The sequence below is a fragment of the Hemicordylus capensis genome, chromosome 1 (assembly GCF_027244095.1).
Source record: "Hemicordylus capensis ecotype Gifberg chromosome 1, rHemCap1.1.pri, whole genome shotgun sequence".
Lineage (NCBI taxonomy): Eukaryota > Metazoa > Chordata > Lepidosauria > Squamata > Cordylidae > Hemicordylus > Hemicordylus capensis.
This window is the reverse complement of record NC_069657.1, coordinates 107,180,345-107,206,400: the sequence shown is the minus strand read 5'-3', so window position 1 is coordinate 107,206,400 and position 26,056 is coordinate 107,180,345. Positions and strand designations below refer to the sequence as shown.

General features: G+C 41.1%; 1 protein-coding gene across 3 annotated transcripts in view; it reads left to right on the top strand.

Moving 5' to 3' along the window:
* The window catches only part of KIF18A (kinesin family member 18A), a 74,073-nt gene that overhangs the window by 3,544 nt on the left and 44,473 nt on the right, over positions 1 to 26,056 (top strand). For all 3 annotated transcript variants that reach the window (XM_053282834.1, XM_053282832.1, XM_053282833.1), the window contains exons 3-9: positions 1,155 to 1,312; positions 2,794 to 2,898; positions 7,368 to 7,478; positions 8,315 to 8,512; positions 15,007 to 15,183; positions 16,480 to 16,554; positions 16,985 to 17,085. In XM_053282834.1, coding sequence (XP_053138809.1) covers positions 1,155 to 1,312; positions 2,794 to 2,898; positions 7,368 to 7,478; positions 8,315 to 8,512; positions 15,007 to 15,183; positions 16,480 to 16,554; positions 16,985 to 17,085 — 925 coding nt within the window. The remainder of the gene's footprint in view (positions 1 to 1,154; positions 1,313 to 2,793; positions 2,899 to 7,367; positions 7,479 to 8,314; positions 8,513 to 15,006; positions 15,184 to 16,479; positions 16,555 to 16,984; positions 17,086 to 26,056) is intronic.

Below are 26,056 nucleotides of genomic sequence, written 5' to 3'. Positions count from 1 at the left end.
TTTCTCACTTTTCAGGTTATGAAAATTACCCTGGGTCAATAGCCATGGAATACTTGGGGAGTACTCCTGTCCTTATTTAGAAAAAATAAACTTCAAAAGTATCTCTTTTGTGCTTTATTCTGTAGTTAGCAGCAAACCATCTTAAGAGGATTAAAATTACTTTCATTAGTGCTGTTTTCAAAGCGCTTGTAGGACAAGACAGGTTTTTGAAATTTTGGCTTACTTTTATTTCCCTTCATGTTTACTGAGAAAGCTGAAATCTGTCTCTCATTTGCACTGAATTGAATGTTAATATCCTCTAACTGGGCAAAGTGCCGCCTTTCAGTGGTTATTCTTTTTTATTATATTAATCGGGGAGAGTAACTGCTCCTATTCAATCCCAGCACACCATTGTTGATAGTGTCTACCTCCATGTTTATTTTTAGACCAGGGCTTGACAGATCGCAGGCACCAGGGAGCCATGGCTCCTAGTCTAGGATATTCAGAGGTAAAGTTGTTTAATAAAATCTTTATCTGTCCCAGGCAGCCCTGTTTCTGTTACAAGTAGTATAGAGAGGCCCATTTAGCATCCCTCTCCACAATGTCCATTACCAAATCTGGTAACTTTGTCAAGAGTCTATTGTATGACTCCCAAATTTTTGAGCTGGCTCTTAGATCCAATATTTTGTGTGTGTCAAGGCCTGTTTTAGACAGAGTCCTGTGAGGACAAGGAACCACTTTTCTTCATCTTTTTTTTTTCTATGTAAATTGTTTGGAGAACTCTTTTTGTTGAAAAACAGAATAGTAAAGTAAATAGTAAAGATCACTAAGAAAAATCTATTCTCCTCCTTCTCATTCTCTGATGGTTCTGATTAACACCAACTTCCTGCTGCAAGAAGCTCATGCAGGAAAACTATTGTACTCAGCAACCTATTGTACTTGCTTCACACTTGTTCCATTTGATGAGTGGAAGCACAAGTGTATGTCTCGACTGTAGTGTTACCATATTTGTGTGTCATTCCTTTCCTGTCCCCCCACCCCCCAATCCTTTGTTTTTGCCTGAGCTCATGATTTGGAGGTTTTGGTGTTTTTGATAGCCAGACTTTTGTTTCGAAATCTGGTTTACCTAAGAACTGACCCATTACTTAAAACTGTCCCCCTCACTTGCAATTTAGTGCTTGCTTATGGTGCAACTGGGGCAGGAAAAACTCATACAATGTTGGGCTCACCTGAAGATCCTGGTGTAATGTACCTCACCATGATGGAGCTTTACAATTCAATGGATCGGATGAAAGAGGAGGTGCATTGTGCTATTGCAGTTTCATACCTGGAGGTAAGACATTTGAATTTGTAAGCTACCCTTATTGCACAAATTATGGTGAGCCATGCCCAGGCCAAATTTGGCTACTCAGCAGACATGGATCCTCTTCACTCTGACAAACAACAAGAGAGGCTCTTTTTCCATGGCACAATCTGATGCCACTGAGTAGTACATATAAATATTCCAGTTATGTGGGTAGAGCTGATGAGGTGGGTCTCTCCTGCCCATCAGAATCTCCCTGCCATCAGGAAGCAGCTCCCATGTTGCTGGGTCAGTGTGAAAAGGGAGCTATGGTACCATAATTTATAAATTAGATGTAGTTACCCTGATGATTCCCCAGGTGACTATTAAGAAGGATTATAAAACACAATGTGTCATCAGATTGCGTTTGATAATTTGTTCCACAAACCAGGTGATTACTGGATACCACTGTAAAGGTAAAGTGTGCTGTTAAGAGGATTTTGACTCCTGGCGCCCACAGAGCTCTGTGGTTTTCTTTGGTAGAATACAGGAGGGGTTTACCACTGCCTCCTCCCACTTAGTATGAGATGATGCCTTTCATCATCTTCCTATATTGCTGCTGCCCAATATATTACCAGTGGGGATTTGAACTACGGTAGCAACCTTCTACTTGTTAGTCAAGCATTTCCCTGCTGCCTCACTTAAGGTGACGGATACCACTGTAGTACTTGACAAATAGATGATTAGAAAATAAACTCACTGTGTGTTACCAGTGATGCTAGCAGGCAAGAGCAGAAAATCCAACAGAATAGATGAAACCCGTACTTTTTGTCAGTTCTGGCAACAAAACATATGCATGCATTGTTTAAAAAAACAACACCATTTCTACTTTGCTTATTTATTTTAACCACAGAAAGTGAAAACAGGCCACAATCCTTAAATGTCAATCTCGTATACATTTGCTTGGGAATGGGTTCTTTTGAGCTTACAATGGCATACCTCTGAGTAAACATGCATAGTATTGGGTTGCATGATTACTTGCACAATTAGATGTTGTAGTTTGAGTGTTTCCCTTCTCCAGGTTTCTGCTTCATTCTCTCTCTCTCTCTCTCTCTCTCTCTCTCTCTCTCTCTCTGTCAAGTTGCAAAACCTCTTCCTTCACTCTGCCGAACTGAGAAAATGATTTGGATAGTTGGACTGTGAAGAAAGAGCTCCATCTAAATTTGAAACTAAAAAAGGAGGGGAAAGGATCTAGATGTGTCCATTCTACATTACATATGTGAACTTTCCATATTTTGATTTTATCTATAAAGTAAAGTTGTGCCATTGAGTCAATGTCTACTCCCGGTGACCACAGAGCCATGTGCCCAATATAGGTCTGGGAAACATACCAGCAGGGATTCGAACTAGCAACCTCTTGCTCCATAGGCAAGTTACTTCCCCACTGTGCCATTAGCCATTACCAAATCCAGATAATGTTAAGATAAAATATAACTTCTTTAGAACTTATTTTATCTTATTCTTTTGATAAGGTCTACAATGAGCAGATACGTGACTTACTAGTAAATTCAGGACCACTGGCTGTACGTGAAGATCCTCAGAAAGGAGTACTGGTTCATGGACTAACTTTACATCAGGTTTGCACATCTGTACTATTTTTCTTTCTTTCACACTGTTTATTAAATTAATATCTCAAAGCGAATTGAGTCATTTATTCTTCACTAAATGCGAGACTCACTAGGGAGAATTGGGGGCTGAATAGAGACAAGATAACAAGAGAAGGAAGCTAAGAACAAAATACAATAAGTCAAATGGATCAGAAGTGAAAGTCACAAAAGGCCATCAGGAAGAAAAAGCCATTTTCAAAATGGGGAGGAGCAAAGACCCATGAGGAGGACATAAGCTTTTGTCATTTCCTTTGCATTTACACTTAAGTGAACAAGAAAACCTTGTTATTCATAGAACTGCTATTTGTTTATCTGCAGGGTGTAAGTATCTGTGGATATGATAGGGTTAAAACTCACACACCCTCAGTTCCTAGAGGGCCGGAAGTGACCACAGAGGTCACTTCAGCTTTCCATTTTCACTAAAGGAGCCATTTTGTGGCTTGTTTCTTCTAAAAATCAGACTATTTTTGTGGGTTTCTGAGACATTTTGTCCTTTGGGGGGCACATGGAGGGCCCGAAGAGCATGCCAATGTGAGGTTTTTTGAAGGTTGGGGTTGTCTTTTCCCCTCCACCCTGAAATCTAACCCCGCTTTCTCCATAGTTGTAATGCCCCATAACTCATGGTTCCGTTACTCACAGTAGTAGGTGAGGAACTGGACCCCCCATGAGTAACAAGATTATTCTGTACTTGAATTCTGTAGGTTTCTTTGTTTGTTCTCTGCTGCCTTGTGGTGTCCTGTTTCTTAACATTTCAAACTGTTTTAAGAGGTATTTCTCATTTGACTTCATGTATAGCACCCTATACTATTTAAAATTGTAAATAAACAAATATAAATAAATTCTATACCTACCAATGGAAGGCACTCCATGCAGAAGAGTACCTGGCTCCTCCCTGCTTTCACCTCTGGGACACTACAAGTTCCTTAGACCCAGTAGGAAGGGAGCAGAGGGCACACCATCAAAGCATCTGCCATTCCATACCTACCAAGGGAAGAGGCCTCAGGAAGAAACCTGGCTCATCTCTGTTTTGTCTTCTGGGGCATGCATGAAAATGTTCTGAAACTCCAAGAAACAGCCTTCAGCAAGTGCCAAAGATTGGTGACATGTTATAATTGTTGGGGAAAGATCAGCTACAGCAACCATACCTCATAGTTAGGGCTAGGGTATTAGGAATGGGGAGAGAGAAAACACCATATTTACCCAAATACAAAATGACTTTGAATATAAGACACGCCCCTTAAAAATAGAGGTTAAATACAGGTTATACTATATTTACCGAAGAGGACTCTGAATTTAAGATGACCCCCTGATTTCTTACATCAAAGAACTTGGGGTAAAATCTAGTCTTGGATACAGGTAAATGCAGTATTTTAAAATGTTGTAAGCTGCTTTGAAGACCTGATGGTTGAAAAGTGGGATATACAACATATTATTTGTTTCTCACAACTTTGGCTTGTAACTGGACTAGCATGGATCTTAAGATTGGGGAAGCTCAACTTTGATTGTTGCCAGAGAAAGTGAGGGGCAGGTAGAATCTTAAAAACATTTGAACTTTTCAGAAAGTTTTCCTTAAATCTTACTATATTTTACTTTCACATTTTATTGATTGAATCACAGTGTTCTGCAAAATGGATATTTGGATTACTCTTACTAGATAGGTTTTGCTAAGTGCTGCAAGCTTCATTGACAGATATTGGAGGGAAAGCATGGCAGCATGGGGGAATTGATGGATTTTGGGAACTAAGCTTGCTTTGGGTCATACTGAACAAAATGGCAATATATTGTAACTGTGAAGTCCACTATGAGCATGCTTTTGCACAGCTTCATTTCCAGTGTCCAATGCAGTTTCCCAAGTCCTATTAACTAGGATATACTGAAAGGTTTTCAGGGATTTGGACACTATGAAGGCAGATGCAGAGAGCAGATCAGAAGGTCCAACAAGTGTTGGGGTGGGGGTGCTATGATTTGGAAGATGGAAGAATTAAGTTCCTTACATCAAGCATATACTAACTTCTGGGGTCCAGATAGTAAAGCTCTTAAAACACTTAGATTTTTGAATGGAAAAGTGGTGTATAAATATAAAGCCAGCAAATAAAACTGAAGGAATTGGCAGTAAACTTCAAACATGGATTTAAAATAATGCTCCTGGGTTATGCTTGCAGATTGCAGTATTTTTTGTAAATCATGAAATCAGTAGTATCTGGACCCCCATAATCTTCATTTACATACATGTTCTTATGATCTGCCCTTCCATTTTTCCTCTTCGGTCCAGTTCTCACCACCCTGTTCCAGACATCAGGTTGTGCCGCCTCCTGCTCAGAGAGAAGCTGGCAGCTGGCTCATTAGAATTCCAGAAATCAGAGAAGATTCCCTTCAGGCCAACTTCTGTACTAAACCATTATTTCCTTTTGTACAGCACTCAAAAATCCAACAATATCAGCAGCTGGTTGGACTACTACTACGTGCAGTGTTCTTCATTGTAAGGCCCATGGACCAGTGGCAACTTCCATCAACCCTAAGAGTGTTTCCATTACTAATTGTTTGGGCCTGTGTGAAGCTTCAGCCAAAGCTGAATACTCTGCACAGTCCCCCTGGCCCTGTACGGAGTTTACCATTCTCACCATGCAGTAATGCCCTTTGCCCGTCGCCTGGGGGCTCTTTTAAGAGAGACAGAGCCCTCTCTTCACAGCCTTAGGAGGAAGGCACAGGGAAGGGCTACACTTCCCAAGACTCTGTGGCAATCTTGAAAGGCTTGTGCAGATTGCTTGGAAGTGTAGCCTTTCCCACTGCTTTTCTCCTAGAGCTCTGGAAAGAGGTCTCTGTCTCTCTCAAAAGGACCTCCCAGAACGGAGAAAAGTGAAGTCCTGCGCAGAGGTCAGCACAATGAGAACTGGCTCTCACATTGAAGGGTGGTTTGTTTGTTCTTGGTCAAAGTGGTCCCAGCTTGAAAAATAGTGAAGATCACTGACTCATTGTTTAGCAGCACTGAGACAGAGTGGTATGGTCCCTACCCAAGTAGCTCTCAATATCTATGAAACAAAATAGCAAACAATTGTAGAAGAAGAAGGAAATGGGAAATGTCCTCCCTCCGCGCCCCCGATAGTGTAAAAGTATGAGACTTGTAACCTCTTCAGCTAGAAAAGCAGATTCCTGCTCCACAACCCCTGAATCTCAGCAGTCTAGTGCTATATTGCAATTGCCTTATAATGCTGACTGCTAAGGTTGAGAGTTAGGTGAACTGAGAGCTGCTAGCTTCAAACACCAGTGGTACAGTGTGTGGGAGTGAACATTTAAGAGTCAAAAGATCTACACCTCAGTGCTCATTCCCAACTTTATATCCCCACATCCTCCAGTATTTCTCTTAAGCTGTTAGGAGTTCTCTTCGCAGCTATAAGAATTTGATGGGGGATATTAATTAGCAGTAATTCTGATGTGTGTGTTGTGCTTCTAATTATACCCCACTCAGGTTATTTTATTTTCAAAAGACGTTGGAGTCCTTATTACATCCTGATCCTGCACTTTGGGGGCAGGGGAGTCAGATGCAGCTTGTACCCTATGCACCATAAGAGTTGCATCTCCCCAGCTCCTTCTGGACCCCCAACGTTGTTACAGACTTGATCAGGCCAGATTACCTCATCTCTTCCCTCCCTTCCACCACCAGCTCCCCACAAAGCTGGGGCATTTCATGCTTCCCAGAGGGCAATGGTATGCTCAGTTCTTCTAGGGCTATGTGTAAACAGAGCCCATTTCATATTATTCTTATTCTGCATACTCCTGATTATATAGAAATCCCTACTTTGCCAGTGCGTGGCCCAATTTCACATCCCTACTGACAGGAAACTTGGGGTGGTCCCAAGGAGGAGAAGAGATCATGGTAGTAGGGATGGAGAAGCCAAAAATCAGGAGCTTTGGTTTATAGGAAGAGAAAGAAGTGGCAGGAACTATCTATAAGGAGGGAAGGAAATGTATGAGTTTGAGTGAAATATAGAGTGGAGGAGAAACGTCTGCCAGGGTCTATCCTTTTATAGGAGTGTAAATATGCAGTTCTGTGGTCATGAGGACTCTTTTAAGATGACCTTTAGGCACACTGCACTGGCTGTTCGAAGCCAGCTAGCATCATCCGAATCGGCTGGTGGTTTTGGAATAAATAAACCGATGCCTTTCATTGACCCAACTTCTTTAGGCAACATTATGCAAGTTAATCTTGAACATAATCTTCTTCAGGCAGGTGCTAAAGCTTGTGTGCACCAACAGAAGCTGGTTTGATAAAAGGTATCATCTTACCTGCGTTGTCTCTCATCCTCTGGGACCAACACCACAACAAAAGCCTAAGCTATGATGTTAACATGATTGCTACAGCTTGTGAAAAGGAAGCACCCTGATCGGAATCTAGTAAAGATTTACTATTTCATTTGGCTATTTTCTTAAACTCTTTGTAGCCTAAATCTGCTGAGGAGATCTTGCAAATGTTGGATTATGGAAACAAAAACAGAACACAACATCCCACTGATGTGAATGCCTCCTCATCTCGGTCCCATGCTGTCTTTCAGGTAAGGTGATATGGCAGATAAGGTGTCTGAGGATCTTAGATAACCTTTGAAGCTTTGTTTTTAAACGGGAGGGAGAGAATCCTCAGAATATGTGGCACTCTAGCCATAATAAGCTTTGGTCTTGGGAAGAGAGATTCAGCTCAGTCTTGTCTGCTTTAAATCCTTTGTGCTAAATAGCATTCAAGAGAGGAACTCTGGGTTTGTGCTGCCATTAGACTTCTGATGAGTAATTTATTGAGTTTTTGAAGTTGCTTGTGGGAAATAAATGTGCTGTATGCCCATATAAATGTAGCTTTTTTGCAAGGACAACTGTGTTCATTTTTATTACAAAAGTGGTTACTATTAAAGTGGCTGAATTTGTAACTTAACAGCCTGATCTCATACATGTTTATTCGGAAGAAAGCTCTGCTGAGTTCATGGGAGTTAAACTCAGGTAAGCGTGCAAAGGATTGCACTTACTTGGGAGCAAGTTGTGTCGAACTCAGTAGATCTTACTTCTGAGTAAACTTGCATGGATTGGACTGACAGAGTTAAAGTTGCAAATTTTCAACTATTTACTATGCAATTCTTAGCTGGCTGTACTATTATATTGATTTGTTTATAATCTGCTCTGGAAACCTTGCATGAGGAGCAGGACAAACATTCAAGAAAACAAATAAACATTTTGTTTTTAAAAACTTCAAAAATAAAACCTGATCATAATTCTGTCCGCCTTCCATATTTCCCACACTCTGTTCAAAACATCTGAATTATGAAAAAGTTTGTATGTGTTTCATGCATATGTGCTTTCAGTGACCTTGGTTTCACTTGGTTTTTCTTGTACACTTTTGTTGTAGATTTATTTGAGGCAACAAGATAAGACAGCAAGCATCAATCAAAATGTCCGTATTGCCAAAATGTGTCTCATTGACCTGGCAGGGTCCGAACGTGCCAGTGCTACCAAGTCCAAAGGAGCTCGCTTTAGAGAAGGGGCCAATATTAACCGCTCACTGCTAGCTCTAGGAAATGTCATTAATGCTCTGGCAGACCCAAAGGTAGGTAACATTTTCTTCCCATCCCTGAACACTTTCTAATCAAGTTTATCCTGATGGATATGATCAAGTATGAGGAGGAGAATGGTGAAATTGTAGTAACCCTTAGCCATTCTCTATTTACTAATTAGATCATATTAATTCATAGTTCAAAGCAGATTGCTGAATTACATCACAAACTGCCATGCTGAATTTCACCTCTACCATGAATTTCTTAGGTGGCTATAGGCCAGTCACTCTGCCTCGGCCCCACCCCATCTCCAAGATGAGGTTGATAATACCTTTTGGGGATCCTGTAAGGATTATGAAGTACAAAGCTCTAAAGCACTACATAAGTGCCAAGGATTTTTATTACAAGTGGCTCTCATCTGCAGTCCTGGCACCTACAGTTTTGTATATCTGCAGCCCAGCCATGTACACCCGGCCTTGTTATCTACACTTGTACAAATAGTTAAAATTTGCCTATCCGTGGTTCCTAGGTGGCCAAGGTCATTTCTGAAGTCAGGAAAGATGGGGCTGAAGTGGGGGTGTTCAGCACAATTCACAGTAGATAAAATGAAGTTCTGTTTCCTGGTTACAAAAATAATCTAACCTTCTGCTGAAAAGAACAGAGCATAAGTGGGTCACATCTGAGAATATATCAGTGTTACTTATTATGATGTATAGTGACAACATATTGGTAGATTTAATGGCATTCAAATGGCTGACATCTTTAACTGCAGAATTGTGATTGAGTAGGTTCATTGGCAGTGGCCAGCAAACAGAGTTGATTTGATTTAAATCATGATTTAAATTGCTTTACAGAGAGACTCATTTTTAATGATTTAAAGCAGTAGTCAGAAAAATAATCATTTTGTAGTAAAAGAACATTCCTGTAGGGATATGCAAAATTCAACTGCATTGATTCGACTCAAATCTGCTTGCACAGAATGGTTCTTTGGGCAAATTTGAATCAAATTCAAGTGAATTAGATTTGTGTTTAGGCAAATTCAAATTGATTCAAACGAATACCATTCTGTGCAAGCAGATTTAATTTTTATTTGAATCAATTCAGTCAAATTTTTTGCACATCCCTACATTCTTGTTGTCTAATATAAGCTTAATAGATATTCAGAGATGTAGGCTTTATTTTTAGAAGGTAGGTACACATTATAATACTCAGAATGCTGTTTCATTTGGGCAACAAGGCCTTGCATTTCTTTGTTGCACTGTTTGCATTTTATTCATTATTATTATTATCATTATTATTATTTACATTTTATATCCCGCTCTTCCTCCAAGGAGCCCAGAGCGGTGCACTGCATACTTGAGTTTCTCTTTCACAGCAACCCTGTGAAGTAGGTTAGGCTGAGAGAGAAGTGACTGGCCCAGAGTTACCCAGCTAGTTTCATGGCTGAATGGGGATTTGAACTTGGGTCTCCCCGGTCCTATTCCAGCACTCTAACCACTACACCAAGCTGGCTCTCTTAGCATACATGCCTGCCTTACCCACAGAAACTTCATTAAAATATTCCCAAATGGGGTCTCTTTTACAGCCTGCTGCCATGATAGGTGTTTTCCTTCTATAATGAATGATCCACTCCAGAAACATTTCCTCAGGACTGCATCGATATGTCTTATTCACTTTGGTTTTCACTTTCTATTGCTGCCCCCATCCCTTGCATTTATAATAATTTATAACTCCTCCTCACTCAGGTCTACTTGATCCCCCACAAATTCTCTTTATAGTTATTGACCACTTCTGTCATTGCACTTTTAGAGAGAGAGGGGTGCAAGGGCTTGACTGTGTGTGTGTGTGTGTGTGTGTGTGTGCGCGCGCGTGCACGCGCGTGCACATGCGCTGCACGTACACCACCTGCACAATAGGATTGATCAGGTCTATTATCTCTCATCCCCATAAATTGCTCTTAACATGTTCATAGAATATAATGAGAAGTTATGATCAATATTCATGATAATATCTTTGACCTATGTTTTTATGGATTCAAAGCTTTTTTCAATTATCTTCTTTAATGCACAATAGAAAGTTAAAAGTTTAAAAACATTCAAAGGTTTTTTTAAAAAACTTAAACTAAACTACAGATGTAGTAAAGTAGAAAAATAGCAAACGTTTCTGTGTAAGACATCATCGTCAGTGTTATACAAAGGTGGCTGAGTCTTGTTCTTAAATACAACGCCACACCCATGATTCATCTAAAGAACTAAAGGCAATCAACCAATCCTGTGCATCTCCCAGTATCACATACAGGATAAACAGTGGAAGGAGGGAAAAGAACACAAAAGCATGATGGAGTTCATACACTCAATAACCAATGAACTTCATTGTTTCCCTCATTTCTTCTTTAACATTTAAGGTGCAACTGTTCTATCTATCTATTTATCTGGCTTCTCTGATTTTTTCATTTCCTCACATCTGTCTCCACAGCCAAGGTGAATATCTCTGTATTAACTACTCTGCCTTGATATTGTTCTTTAACGTGCACTGCCCATGGTTTTGTTCTATCTCTGTGCTGTGTCTGTCCGATGTTTCTTATATCCTTTTATCGGGGTCAACCAGTTTTGCCGATATAAAACAGTTTTATCGGCAAAACAGTTTTGCCAATATAAAACATGCACTCCAGGCACAGCATTTTATATATAGCCCCTTTTGTCTGAGACCTCCCCTCTTCATTCTCACAAATTAGACAGTCTTCAACTACATACTTATTAATGTACAGTCTCAAGGTCATCAGAGCTGTACAAATAACATTCACTTCCAAGCCATGTTTCTTAAGAATCCACTGTGTCTCCCAAGTAAACCTTTCCATCACATATGGGATTTCAGTACTGCATACTAGGGATGTTCACCGAAGCAATCCAAGGGTGGTGTGGGGTTCCCTTAAGAGGAGGTGGGCGGGTCCTACTTGCCTGTCCTCCAAGCCCTCACTGGCCCTCTGCGGTGCTATTGTTAGGGGAAACTTCTGTGCCAGCGGCAGCTTATGCTGCGCCATGGAGATGGGATGCGTCCCCAGCATTCCTCGCATGGCGTTGGCACATAAATGGCGTTGGCACATGCATTGGTGCCATTTGTGGGGCCAACACCACATGAGGGATGTCAAGGACACATCCCATCACCGCGGTGCACCATTTTAGAGGGGTAAGCAGCACAAGCTGCCACTTGCATGGAAGTCTGTCCCTAACAATAGCGCCATGCCGCTAGGACCTGCCTGCCTCCTGTTAAGAGAAACCCGCGCCAAAACATTTTGGCGCTAGGGAACTGAAGCATTTCAGCACTTCTCCGAAGAGGCGCCAGAATGCTTCAGGCTCATCCCTACTGTATACCCTTCTCTAAATTAGTATTCCTATATCCTTTAATAGGGAAAATCAATGGTTATGTATTCCCTATTTCCTCTGCTTTCTTCCTAGATACATAATCTTGACATAATCTTGAGGTGAAATTCCTACAGCTCTCTGTATCAAACTTTTCACTGTCTGTACTTTCATACCTTGCGGGTGTGCTGATCTGTTGTTCTTTATTATTTTTCTTTTTAGTAGGTCTCCTATACCACCTTGTCTCAACTCCCCCCTCTTTTAATTTAATATCCGTATCTAGAGATGGCAGCCACCATTCCCAATATTAATTGTTTTTAAATTAAAATCCAATCCTATATATATATATATATATATATATATATATATATATATATATATTAGGGGTGTGCAATTCGGGTTTTCGGGTGATTCGGCTTGGACCCGAACCGAATCACCCCTGTTCTGTTTTGTGCCCGAATCTGGGTCACCCGAATCACCCTTGATTCGGTTTGGATTCGGATTTAATCCGAATCCGAATCGATTCGGGGGTAAAAAGGGGCCCAGGGGCAAAATTTTGGGGTGGTGTGGTAGTGCCCAATGGGTAGAGTCTACCACCCCAATTTCAGGGGGATTGGGAAAAATCCTGATTTTTGGTGAATTTTTAAAGTTTTAGTGACTTTGGGGCAGTTCGGGGGCATAGAATGGGATCTGGGCAAAAGGAGTGGGATGGGGTGGTAGTGCCTAATGGGTGCAGGCTACCACCCCAATTTCAGGGGGATTGGGCAAAGGGCTGATTTTTGGTAAATTTCTGAAATTTTCATGTCTTTGGGGCATATTGGGGCAGAAATTGGGGCCTGGGGCAGAATAGTGGGGTGGGGTGGTAGTGCCTAATGGGTGGAGGCTACCACCCCAATTTCAGGGGGTTTGGAGAAAGGGGTGATTTTTTGAGAATTTTTCAAGTTTTAGTGACTTTGGGGCAGTTTGGGGGCAGAAAGTGGATCTGCCCCAAAATAGTGGGGTGGGGTGGTAGTGCCTAATGGGTGGAGGATACCAGCCCAATTTTAGGGGGATTGGGCAGAGGGCTGATTTTTTGAGAATTTTTGAAGTTTGGGTGTCTTTGGGGCAGATTGGGGGCAGAAAGTGGATCTGCCCCAAAGGAGTGGGGTGGGCTGGTAGATAGTGTCTAATGGGTGGAGGCTACCACCCATCCCCAATTTAAGAGTGATTGGGCAGGGGGTGAATTTTGGTGGATTTATTTTTATGAGGTTTGTCTTCATAAGGTGAAGTGTGCTAAATTGATTACTTCCTCATATTATTCATAGTAAAGGAAAGTGTGAAAAAGTGAAAGTGGGGTCATGAGAGTTGTTTAACTGAAAAAAATCTCATTTGCTATGATAGAATGAGAATTCACACCTAACTTCTGAGGTGTGAATTCTCATTCTATCATAGCAAATGAGATTTTTTTCAGTTAAACAACTCTCATGACCCCACTTTCACTTTTTCACACTTTCCTTTACTATGAATAATATGAGGAAGTAATCACTTTAGCACACTTCACCTTATGAAGACAAACCTCATACAAATAAATTCACCAAAATTCACCCCCTGCCCAATCACTCTTAAATTGGGGATGGGTGGTAGCCTCCACCCATTAGACACTATCTACCAGCCCACCCCACTCCTTTGGGGCAGATCCACTTTCTGCCCCCAATCTGCCCCAAAGACACCCAAACTTCAAAAATTCTCAAAAAATCAGCCCTCTGCCCAATCCCCCTAAAATTGGGCTGGTATCCTCCACCCATTAGGCACTACCACCCCACCCCACTATTTTGGGGCAGATCCACTTTCTGCCCCCAAACTGCCCCAAAGTCACTAAAACTTGAAAAATTCTCAAAAAATCACCCCTTTCTCCAAACCCCCTGAAATTGGGGTGGTAGCCTCCACCCATTAGGCACTACCACCCCACCCCACTATTCTGCCCCAGGCCCCACTTTCTGCCCCAATATGCCCCAATCTGCCCCAAAGACATGAAAATTTCAGAAATTTACCAAAAAATCAGCCCTTTGCCCAATCCCCCTGAAATTGCGGTGGTAGCCTGCACCCATTAGGCACTACCACCCCACCCCACTCCTTTTGCCCAGATCCCATTCTATGCCCCCGAACTGCCCCAAAGTCACTAAAACTTTAAAAAAATTGCCAAAAATCAACTATGAACCGAATCACCCGAAGTTTTCGGGTCCGAAATTCGGGTGATTCGGCTCGTGCCCGAAAAATATCGGGGGACATCGGGGGTGATTCGGTTCGGCCCCGAATCACCCGAAATTTTTCATTTCGGGCACAGATCGTTCTGTGCCCGAAATTTTTTGCACATCCCTTATATATATATAGAGAGAGAGAGAGAGAGAGAGTCAACCCTGTCAGCCAAACCGGGGGTGGGGGATTCTTGTGCAAATTCACCATTCTCCATCTTCCTGAATTAAGGCATCTCTCTACACTCACTGTATGGGAAATGCATATCTAGGATGTGAAAGGAAATTATTAGAAGGCAGAGGCATTAATATAGCTTTTATCATCCATAAGGGACATTTAATGTTGATCTAGCATTTAATGGGAAGCAACTCTGTCTTACCACAGGCAGATCTGTGATCCCTGGCTTACTTCGCTGCTGAATACTTTTAGGCTCAGCAGCAAGCTTGTCTAAGCCCCTTCATGATTCCACACCTATCAGAGCTGGGGCTTGCTTCTGCCTGCCCTATGTTTCTCTCTTCCCAGCACCCAATCATTGCAGCCTGTAATCTCTTGAGCTTTGAACACAAAGCTTGTGTCAGCAGGGCTGAAGTGTTGCTGAATTTGCCAGGGAGCCTGGATTTTTATAGAAAATTTGGTCACTAGACAGTAGCCTTTTCTACATGAAGATACAGAAAGAAGAGTGGTGAGTTAACAGCATCCATCCTACCTTTTTAAGAATTTGAAAATGACAATTGTTAACCTCTGATTTAGACTGGAGCACTGTCTGTATAGCAGGATATGCTGGGAATTGGGTAGGTATTACAGGAAGCTTACTAATGGAAACAAGATTTCAAGGTTTTATCACCTGCCACTGATGTACACTTTGAAACAGCTGCTCATAGTAGGTCATGAATTGAAGCTAGAATAATCTCAGCAATCCATTAAGCCCTAATCATTTTCTTTTTTTGTTCTTCCAGAGAAAGAAGCAGCACATTCCTTATCGGAACAGCAAGCTTACTCGTTTACTGAAGGATTCTCTTGGAGGAAATTGTCGTACTATAATTATAGCAGCTGTTAGCCCTTCTTCTATGTTCTATGATGACACATATAACACTCTTAAGTATGCCAACCGAGCCAAGGACATTAAATCCTCTGTAAGTAACCTCCCCCCCCACCCCGCTTTTAGTTCTGTACTGATACTTGCAGATTATAAAATCATAGTTTTTATTATAACTAAGTGGATAATTGCAGTGAGCCAAATATATTACTCAATAGTTTGCTTCATGTTTGAAATGGTTATTGTAGAAATCTTCTGCCACACTTCTGATGCAAAAACATTGTACTGTTCTAGAAAAGTGACTGAAGCTTTCAGATCTGGATTTTTGTTTCTTTCCTTCTATTTGTATAGCATTATTTAAAACCAGAGAAATTACTTGGTATAGTGTTAATTTTTTAAACCTATGTTAGTCAGCTGGGAGATATGTCTCTTTGATGCAAAGCTGCCAAAAGCAAATGTTTATCTCTCTATTTGCCACCCCTACCTCATGAGGCAGAACTGGGACAAAAAGCCAGTCCCTGTAAAAAGGCCCACAGATTATAATCTCAGAGGGAATTCAACATCATGATCCAAAGTTAAACACTTCTTAATTTGGTGGGAAATATTTAAATAAGCATGTGCTTAACTTTGGCTGGAATGTGTACCAAGTTAGTAAGCCAATAAACTTGATCTCCAAAAGCTCAATCCTATGTACACTCACTTACTCGTGAACTTCTGTGTAAAATGCAGAGAATGGGGCTGAAAAGTATTTGGGTGTGCATATAGTACTGAAACCGACAGGCATAGTATATATTGCTATTGCTGATTTCATTTGCTGCAAGATTGTTTCTAAATTACAAGATTAGTTCTAAATTAATGAATTAATCTTTGATACATATCCGTAGTTTATAGTTTTGTGTGGATCTGCAGGGTGTGTGTGAGGGAGAGAAACCATCAACCTTCCAGTTTGTAAACGTCAACACATTGAGTTATAATAGTATTGTCTGACATATATGTTAAGAATAATCTCTTAGATTAACTATCCAGTCTTTTATTGTTGGAGAGAAGACTGTTGTTCAAGCACACTTACAAAGAAGTAACTCGCCAAACTCTGTGTACATACGTCGGAGTAAATGTTCATAGGACCAACTGTAAATGTCATTAAGAGAGCTAGAATGCATTTATTCTCTATTAAAGCAGTCTAACCATGATGCAAACATATTTTTTTTTTTGAGATCATCATAATTAACAGCACAGGCACTAAAGGAATCTCACCTCCTCTCTTGCCTGGCATTGTACAGCTCCCCCCGCCCCCCGAATGAAACATAAACACAGTTCTTGTAGCAAAAGGAAGACTTACTGTGCAGGATATATCATAAAGTTTGTGAAGCTGAAGATTTTCTTCCCTTCACAGCTGAAGAGCAACGTTGTGAGTCTGGACAGCCATATAAGCCAATATGTTAAGATTTGCGAAGAACAAAAAAAAGAGGTATGTCAATCACTGTGGTTTCCAGTTAAAATAGCTGAGGTATGCATAAATTGTGTGTGCATGCATGCGCATACACAAACGCACTTATCTAGATTATGTTATTGTACATCAGATTTCCAGAAAAGCTGATATTTCCATGTCATATTAAGTATAATGGGTAGCACCCAAATGTTTGGTGCAACAGTACACTATCATGTGAAGCATCTCCTGTCAGCAGGAGGAGACTTGAGCTCGTGTAGAGGGTCCTTTTGTGATCAGAAGGAACTTCTGATGATATGTCACTGTGCTGAAGATGTGGATGTTGTCCAATGTAGATGAGTTTTTGTAGTTTTTGAAAAAGCTGGTTAAACATAGCAGGTGTGCAAACAAAACATGAGGTACAAATAAAGTTCCTTCATTTCTCTCAAAACATACTGCCATGTTGTTTCAGATCATAGTGTTGAAAGAGAAACTGAGAGCCTATGAGATGAAGAAAGCGGCCATTCCTGAGAATTGTGCACTTACAAATCAACAACAGGTGGAGATACCAAGGTAAAAACATATTGCAAAGGAAGCTACTTTATACTGAGTACATATAGTTCATTATTCTCTCTACTCTGTCTGGCAGCAACTCTCCAGGGTTTCAGACCAGAGTTTTTCTCAGCCCTACCTGGAGATGCCAGGGATCGATCCAGGTGCCTTCTGCATGCTAAGCATATATTCTACCACAGAGTATGGCCCACAAACGTAATAATGCATGTCAGCCTGGCAGCACAGGATGGGATCCCGTCTCCCATAATTAAACTCTTCAACACCTCTCTCCATTCCAGTTCTTGTTCCTTGGACATCTCTTAGAATGGGAGATTAAACCTTATTCCCATATCTCACTTAACCTTACTGAAACTGTGCAGAGAAGCTACTGGGGTTCTGCAGGGGGAAGGGAAGTTAAACAATTCCATTTTACCCTATGAGCACCCACTCCTGTGCACTAGGGAAGGGAATGGATTATGCCATTAACTTGAGCACAGAAGTGCTCGTTAATCAGCAAAATTGGATCCTCCTGAAGTGTGAATATATTATACTGCCACTGTGTTCCTTGATCAACTAGATCAGGGCTGCTCAACTTCGGCCCTCCTGCATACAGCTCCCATAATCCCTGGCTATTGGTCACTGTGGCTAGGGATTATGGGAGCTGTAATCCCCAGACAGGTGGTGGGCCTAAGTTGAACAGGCCTGATAGTACTGCCTTAAATAATAGCTGTTTGCAGCTGTGTGTATGTGTGTGCACATACTCTACAAGGATTAAAAGCCAGCTATAATAGTTGTGCACATATGGGGTAGAAGCTAAACACTCTTTGACAGATGTGGTAAGGTCAGTGTTCCAGGTCTTTAATTTTTCAGTAGCCAGAAATTAGAAAATGCTGACCAGTGAAAAGGTGGGAATGTGGAGCTAGTGCATACCACGTGAAGAGAACCATGGGATCTTTCTTGAGTTGCCAAAAATGTACTCTTGTCATTTTGTTTAAGGATAAAACCAATAATTTAAAAAGACTACGCAGCGGGGAAATGCTTGTCTAACAAGCAGAAGACTGTTGGTTCAAATCCCCGCTGGTACTATATCGGTCAGCAGAGATTTAGTAAGATGCTGAAAGGCATCATTTGAAATGAAGGCATCATTTTCCCACTGCACGGGAGGAGGCAGTGGCAAACCCCTCTTGTATTTTACCAAAGAAAACTACAGGGCTCTGTGGGCACCAGGAGTCGAAATCAACCTGACAGCACACTTTACCTTTACTATAATAGTACATGATAATCTTTACCCATATACATTGTTTTCTATATGGAAAATTCACCACATTTTGCTATATCAGTTTTGTATGATGAATATGTCTAAATGCTACCTCACATTGTGGTGGTAGAATTTTGTCACATCAGGAGAACCGACTAAAGTATGCCATGGATCTTCATGCATATTAAACTTCCAGAGGAGACATTCTGTGCCACAGGCACTGATCAACTGGTACAACGCTTTACCTGACAAGAATTGCCAGCCAAGACTGCACAGAAGAGGGAGGAACACACACAGAGCCCTGTGACTGGGAGGAACCCAGCTACTGCTCTGAGTAGGAGATGTGTTGGGAGAGTTCTCTCTTCTGAGAAGGATAGAGCCTCATGTCTGCAGACCCAACAAATCATTGAGGCAGATGTGCTGTCTTCCAACTGCGCACATCTGGAATGTGATGGAGAGACTGCTGAAACTTGGTAAACTCACTGACTACTACTACTTCCTGCTGATCTACCCATGAAGAAATTAGAAACAAATCTACCAGGCATTGATTAGGAAAATGAAGGAGATGGGGATACAAGTGGTGTCTTCATCAATCCTTCCTGTGGAAGGTCAAGATGCACGAAGAGAACACAGGATCCCACAAGTAAACAGCTGGCTAAGAAGACGGTGTTACTGAGAAAAGTTTGGATTCTTGGACCATGGTCCTACATGAAGGACTCCTGGAACTAAGTGGGGTCACCTCACAAGGAGTGGGAAGAATGTGCTTGGCAGGAGTCTCACAAAGGGCTTTATTCTCATCAGAAGGCTTTTAAACTGAACACAATGTGAAAAGGAGATATGAATGATTCTTTCCTTATACCAGGGGTGGGTAAACTTGCCCCTCCATCTGTTGTTGCAGTATAGCTCCCATCATCCGCAGCCACAATAAATTGTAGCTTGGGATGACGGGAGTTGTACTTCAACAACTGCTGGAGGGGCAAGTTTACCCACTCCTGCATTAGACAGATTACCACATTTTCAAAGAGGCAGGTGTTAGTAGCAATGAGAGATGTCAACTGTCAGCAAAGGTGAGGTGTCAGCAAAGGCTTGAAAGGATGCCAAAAACAACAAAATGGTTTTACAAATGGTAACAGGGCCTAATAGGGATGTGCACGGAACAAACGAGTGCACATAGCAGCCAATTCTGGTCCACAACGTACCAGGGCAGCAAGGAAGTATGGCACTGCCTCAGCAGGCCCATTTTTTAGAACAGTACCAGCGAGGGACAGAGAGCACCCTCCCCAGTCCTTAAAGTTATTCCCCCCACCTGCCACCTTCAACCCGGCAGTCACCGGTTCTGTGCACATCCATACTGCCTAACATCTATTTTGCATCTGACTTCTCCCACAAGGCTAATGTGGCCCAGCCAGGCAACAGATGCACACATGAAGAAAGCAGGCAAATGTGCCTCAAGATAAGTAAGTAGATGGTTAGAGAACACCTAGCTACTTGAAATGAGTTTGTCGCCAGGTCAAGATGAATTACATCTCCAGGACTAAAGGAACATGCAAGTATAATTTCAGAATCACTGTCTGAAATCTTTGAGAACTCCTGGAGAACAGGTGAGGTGAGGTAGAACAGTTTGCCTCATACATTGGTAGTCTCTCCTTTGATGAAGGTTTTCAAACACAGATTGGAAGGTCATCTCTGAGGAATGTTCCGTCAGTTTCCTGCTATGAGCCAGGGGACTATTCCAAGGTCTCTTCCAACTCTAAAATCCTATGATGTGTTTATTGGAAATAGTGGGGTTTGATAACTTTTTAAAAATATTCCTTTGTAAATGACCTGTATATCTATTCTTTCTTGTATTAATAAAATGATTTTATTTTTAAAAAGAAAAATATACCACTATACATTTCCCCCCTCTAACACTTAGAGAACCTATGACTACTGAGATAACAATGTACTTCCATGAAAAGTAGTAATAATAGTTAAAATATTAAAAGTACTTGTACTGCTTTTCAACCAAAAAAAGTCCACAAAGTAGTATGCCTAGCAAAAGGAATGAGAGTAAGTTGAACAATTACTTATGTTATGCGGAAGCATATAATGGGTGAAAGGACTATTTAATCTCCATTCTCTATATAATAAAAACATTAAAGAGTACAATTTTTTAATCTCTGGAATAATTAAACCAGGCTGGGATAACTCCATATATAGACATGTTTGTGTGGGACAAGGTAGGCAGGCTCCTACCTTCCCCCATCCCCCCAATGAGCACTGAGGGCCTTAGCACAGTACAGGTGAACCTTTCCACTCACGGATTTATCATCTGCAGTTTCATGTATCCATGGTCAGGAAAATGACACCTAACCTTGGCATATGTGGAAGTGGGGGACCACACTGACCTCATGGGTCGGGATAGCTGGAAATTACCGTGGAGGTCATTTCCGGCCTCCATTTTAGGGATCGGAGCCACAAAATGGCTCCCGTTCCCAAACTTTACACACATACAAAATTTTTGGCCATCTGGGGGGCACATCACAACTTGGGGGAAGGAGCATCAGAGCAAGATAAGAAGCTCCCCTCCCCATGAACATCAGCCAATTTTCTGCCATTTCGGGGGCATTTTTGGCCATTTTAGAACCTAACCCCTACAATCCCATAGGGATCAATGATCTGATATTCATGGTTTCTGTATCCATGGTAGAGCCTCAGAATGGAACCCCTGCGAATATCGAGGTCCACCAGTATTGCAAAGAAGATCTGCTGGAACTTAACTATCATCAAACCAAAATTATGGCTTCTGCCAAAAGGCCCAAGATCCATTCCTGGTCTATAGATGGGCACAAGATTGAACAGTTTCCTTGCTTTAAATACCTGGGGGTAGTCCTTCACTCCACTGGCACTAGGAAGGCACATGTTTACCACATTGCTTTAAATGCACAGAGGAGTACTTCAGCAATCCTGAAGTTTCTCTTGGCAAGAGGTGGCCATTATATACCCACAGTGCTCAAACAGTTTGAGGCCAAGCCACTAGCCTCACTTCTCTACAGTGCTCAGCTCTGTCCCTTCTCCAACTTCTCCGCACTGGAGCTCATGCAATCAAAGTTCTTAAGTGCAGCCCTTCAAGTTCCAAGATGAGTCTCTAATGCCACCCTGTGACTGGAGACAGGTCTGATGAATTGGAGGCCAGAGTCTAGATTACCATACTTAACTATTGGCTTAGACTGTCTTTTTGTCCCTTCAGTCTTGCCCCCCTAATTTTGAGCAATGACTTGTAATCCAGCTGGAAATGGCCAGCTACGACTAAGATACTATCTCTGGGCCCATCTTCCCATGCCCCTTTTAGTTAACATGGGCTACGATCAGACCAAAGCTTGCCTCAAACTGCGCATTACAGGTATAGACCACCAATCTGATATAGGCAGGGTCCCAAACTTCCTCATCACCGAAGGACTCGGTATTCTGCCACTCCTGTGGCATATCTAACACAACTCCCAAAGCCCAGGAGGGCCTTCATGCTAGCATGTTGCCATGTTCTCCCCTCAGCCGTGCTTGAGGGACGGTATAGGAAGATCCCATTCTCGGAATGTCAATGCCCTTGCAACTCTGGGCAAGTAGAAACAACAGAGCACGACCTCCTTCAGTTTTAGTATTACAGGGATATTAACTCCACTTTCATTCTACCATTACATAAGTATCCAGATTATTGGACCAATTTTACACCTCTCTACTGCTTTCTAATAACCCTGCCACCACTTGCCAGTGTTGCCAGGTTTTGTGAAGCAGCAATTAAAATTCAGCAGATGATTGCCTCTAGCTAATGCCCAGCGCACAGCTTTATGGACTAACTTCAGTGCACCCTCAGCCTGCTGCCACAGAGCGCTTTATGGCAGCCCTGTGCTCCTGCAGTCTTACAGTCCTTCAGCTTCTTATCTTGCCTTAAGTTGACAGAATACTTTCTATGCCTATAGTTGCCATTGTATGATTTTATATGCCTTTTTATAACTTTTTAATGCATTTTGCTTTTTTCTCTTATGCCTTTATTTCCTTTTATGATGTCTTTAATGCTTTTTATAAACATTTGTACCACTTTTTACCATTATTAACTACTGTTCACTACAGCCTTCAGATCTCGGCCATTAAGGGCCACTTAGTTTGCAGTCTTGCTTTTTGTATTAGACAGCCATAGTCTTACTCTAAATTTTACTTCTACTTTCAATGAAGAAATCCCAAAAGAAAACATAAATTTCTAAATTTATTGTATTAGTAAGAGATGGCCATTCAGGATGTTTTTTAGAAGACTAGAAACCCTCTTTGTAGTATAGGAAAAAATAAATGTAAACTTGGATTTATCAATGGGGCTTGAAATGTAAAAATACAGTTGGGGAATTTGTTTGAGTAATGAAACTAAAGGATTATGATGGTAAAATATGAAGAAAATATTTATACAAGAGCAAATAGAGATGTTACAGAATAACTACATTGAAAGATGAACTGGAAGTCACATTGATATATAGAAAACTAATAAAAATATATATGCAATAAATAAATAAATTTTACTTCTACTTTTGATTTTTATAGTAATTATATTCCATAACAGTTCTTTTTTTTTTTTAATGTTTACTCTGTGCTTGTATTGTGTCACTCACCTCTAGGCTTCTAGTACGTCGCATCATGTTTTAGGGATGTGCACGAAATACTTTGTATGCTCCTGGGAGGTGGAGTGTTGTTGTTGGTTTTTTAACCTTTTTAAGAGGCAGGGAGGGTGCCCATCCCTGCCCCGTCGCTTTCCCCCCACCAGCACTCTCCCCAAAACCAGGCAATCTCCCCTTTGCCTTCACCTCAAAAACCCAAATGCCATTTAACAGAAAAGCAACAAGAACTAAAGCAAAAAATAACTGAGCACATGAACCAAACAACCACCAGAGTTCGACTTCTAGCGCTAAAACCAGTTGCCAAAAAACAACCTGCTCAGGCATTAAAAGATGTCAATGCTGCACTTGCAGAAATAACAACCAAGAAACAAACCAACTAATGTACAGTGCAGCAACAATAACAACACAAGAGCTCGGATATAAGATCAGTGGACCTGTTAAAAAAAAAAAAAAAGGAAGTAGTACATCACCTAAATCGAAGGTTAGATTAGAAAATAAAATCGCCAGGCTTAGATCAGATGCTAGTAAACTGAAAGATATGAAAGACAAGAAGCTGAAGAATGAAAACACCACACAGTATCTGATCCAAAATACCACCTAGATTCAAGGAAAATTAGAGAAGTCCTGGAAATAATAAAGCAGCAAATAATAGCAGTGTCAAAGAAGATTAGCAGATATGAAGCCAGAATTACACAACACAGGAAGAATCTCCAATTCCAGTCAAATCAGAGACGTTTCTACCAAAGCACAGAAGGAAAAACTTCAAGAAACGTAGAAACACCAAATAAAGAAGAAACAGTGCAATTCTGGGGGAAATTATGGGACAATCCAATAGATTATGATAAAAAAGCAGGCTGGATGAAAGAGGTTGAAAAATATAACCAACAAATGCAAGATCTAATAATAACACCAGAATTAATAAGTGAAAGAGCAAAGAAAATTAAAAATTAGAATGCACCAGGCGACGATGAACTGCATGGCTTTTGGCTTAAACACCAGACAAGCCTTCATAAACAACTATCAAAACAGTTCAATCACATTTTGCAAGGAGGTGATATTGAACAATGGCTAACAACTGGGAAAACTCATCTCATCATGAAAGACCCAGCAAAAGGTGCAGTTCCAAGAAATTATAGACCGATAACGTGTCTGCCAACCATGTTCAAATTATTAACTGGAATAATAGCAGATGAAGTGATGCAACACTTATTAACTAACAAACAGCTTCCAGTTGAACAGAAAGGAAATTGCCCGAACACCAGAGGCACAAAAGACCAGCTGCTGATTGACAAAATGATTTTAGAAAACTGCAAGAGAAGAAAAACAAATCTACGTGTTGCATGGATTGACTACAGGAAAGCCTTCAATTCATTGCCTCACACATGGATACTAAAATGTTTAGAAACAACTGGTGTCAGCAAAAACATTCAGATGTTTATTTTAAAAAGCAATGAGCATGTGGAGTACACAATGAACAATCAATGACAAGACACTTGGACAGGTTAGCATTAGAAGAGGCATTTTCCAAGGGGACTCACTATCCCCTCTGTTGTTTGTAATTGCCATGACCCCACTTTCACAAATACTAAACAAAACAGGCCTCAGATACCAAACATCTAAAACATCAAGTAAAATCAACCATCTGCTGTACATGGACGATCTGAAGTTGTATGGAAAGTCCCAGTCAGAAATTGAATCACGGCTAAACACTGTCCGTATATTCAGTAGCGATATAGCAATGGAGTTTGGACTAGACAAGTGTGCTGCATTAATAATGAACAGAGGGAAAATAAGAAAAACAGAAGGAATTGAACTGCCCAATGGAAGCAAGATCAAGAACCTGGAAGAGAAAGAACATTACAAATACTTGGGCATTCTCCAGGCTGATAACTTAACACACTGAAGTTAAAAGAAAAATGGGAAGTGAATACATCAGATTACTGATATACATCAAGTTAGAAAAATCCTCAAGTCCAAACTCAATCGTGGGAACACCATATAAGCCATAAACACCTGGGCTATACCTGTTATCAGATACACTGCAAGAATAATGGACTGGACCCAGGCAGAGCTAGAGCCGCTAGATCGTAAGACCAGGAAAATAATGACCATCAACCATGCTCTGCACCCCCACAGTGATGTAGATAGGCTATACCTCCCTTGCAGCTCAAGTGGAAGAGGAAGGCTGCAAGTCCATCAAACAGTAGAGGAGGAGAAAAGAGGCCTTGAAGAATATATCAAGGACAGTGAAGAAGATGCACTTCCAATGGTCAATAACGAGAAACTATTCAACACCAATGAAACAAAGCAGGCCTACAAGAAAGAACAAGTCAAGAACCGAGCAGAAAAATGGAGAAATAATAAAAATAAGCCAGTGCATGGTCAGTATTTGCACAATATAAGTGGAAAATCAGACATCACCAAGACCTGGCAATGGCTTAAGAATGGCAACTTCAAGAAAGAAACGGGGGGTTTAATACCGGCTGCAGAAGAACAGGCACTAAGAACAAATGCAATAAGAGCAAAAGTAGAAAAGTCAACAACAAACAGCAAGAAGCAGATGAAACAGTGGACCACCTAATCAGCTGTTGTAAAAAGATCACACAGACTGACTACAAACAAAGACATGACAAGGTAGCAGAGATGATACACTGGAACATCTGCAAAAAATACAAGCTACCTGTAGCCAAAAATTGGTGGGACCATAAAATCAAAAAAGTTGAAGAAAATGAAGATGTAAAAATATTATGGGACTTCCGACTACAAACAGACAAACATCTGCCACACAATACACCAGGTATAACTGTAGTCGAGAAGAAAGAAAACCAAGTTAAAATAATTGACATAGCAATACTAGGGGATAGCAGAATAGAATAAAAAGAAATAGAAAAAAAATCACCAAATACAAAGATCTACAAATTGAAATTGAAAGGCTGTGGCAGAAGAAGACCAAAATAATCCCAGTAGTAAATGGCGCCCTAGGTGCAATTCCAAAAGACCTTGAAGAGCACCTCAACATCATAGGAGCCACAGAAATCACCATCAGCCAATTACAAAAAGCAGCTTTACTGGGAACAGCCTATATTCTGTGACG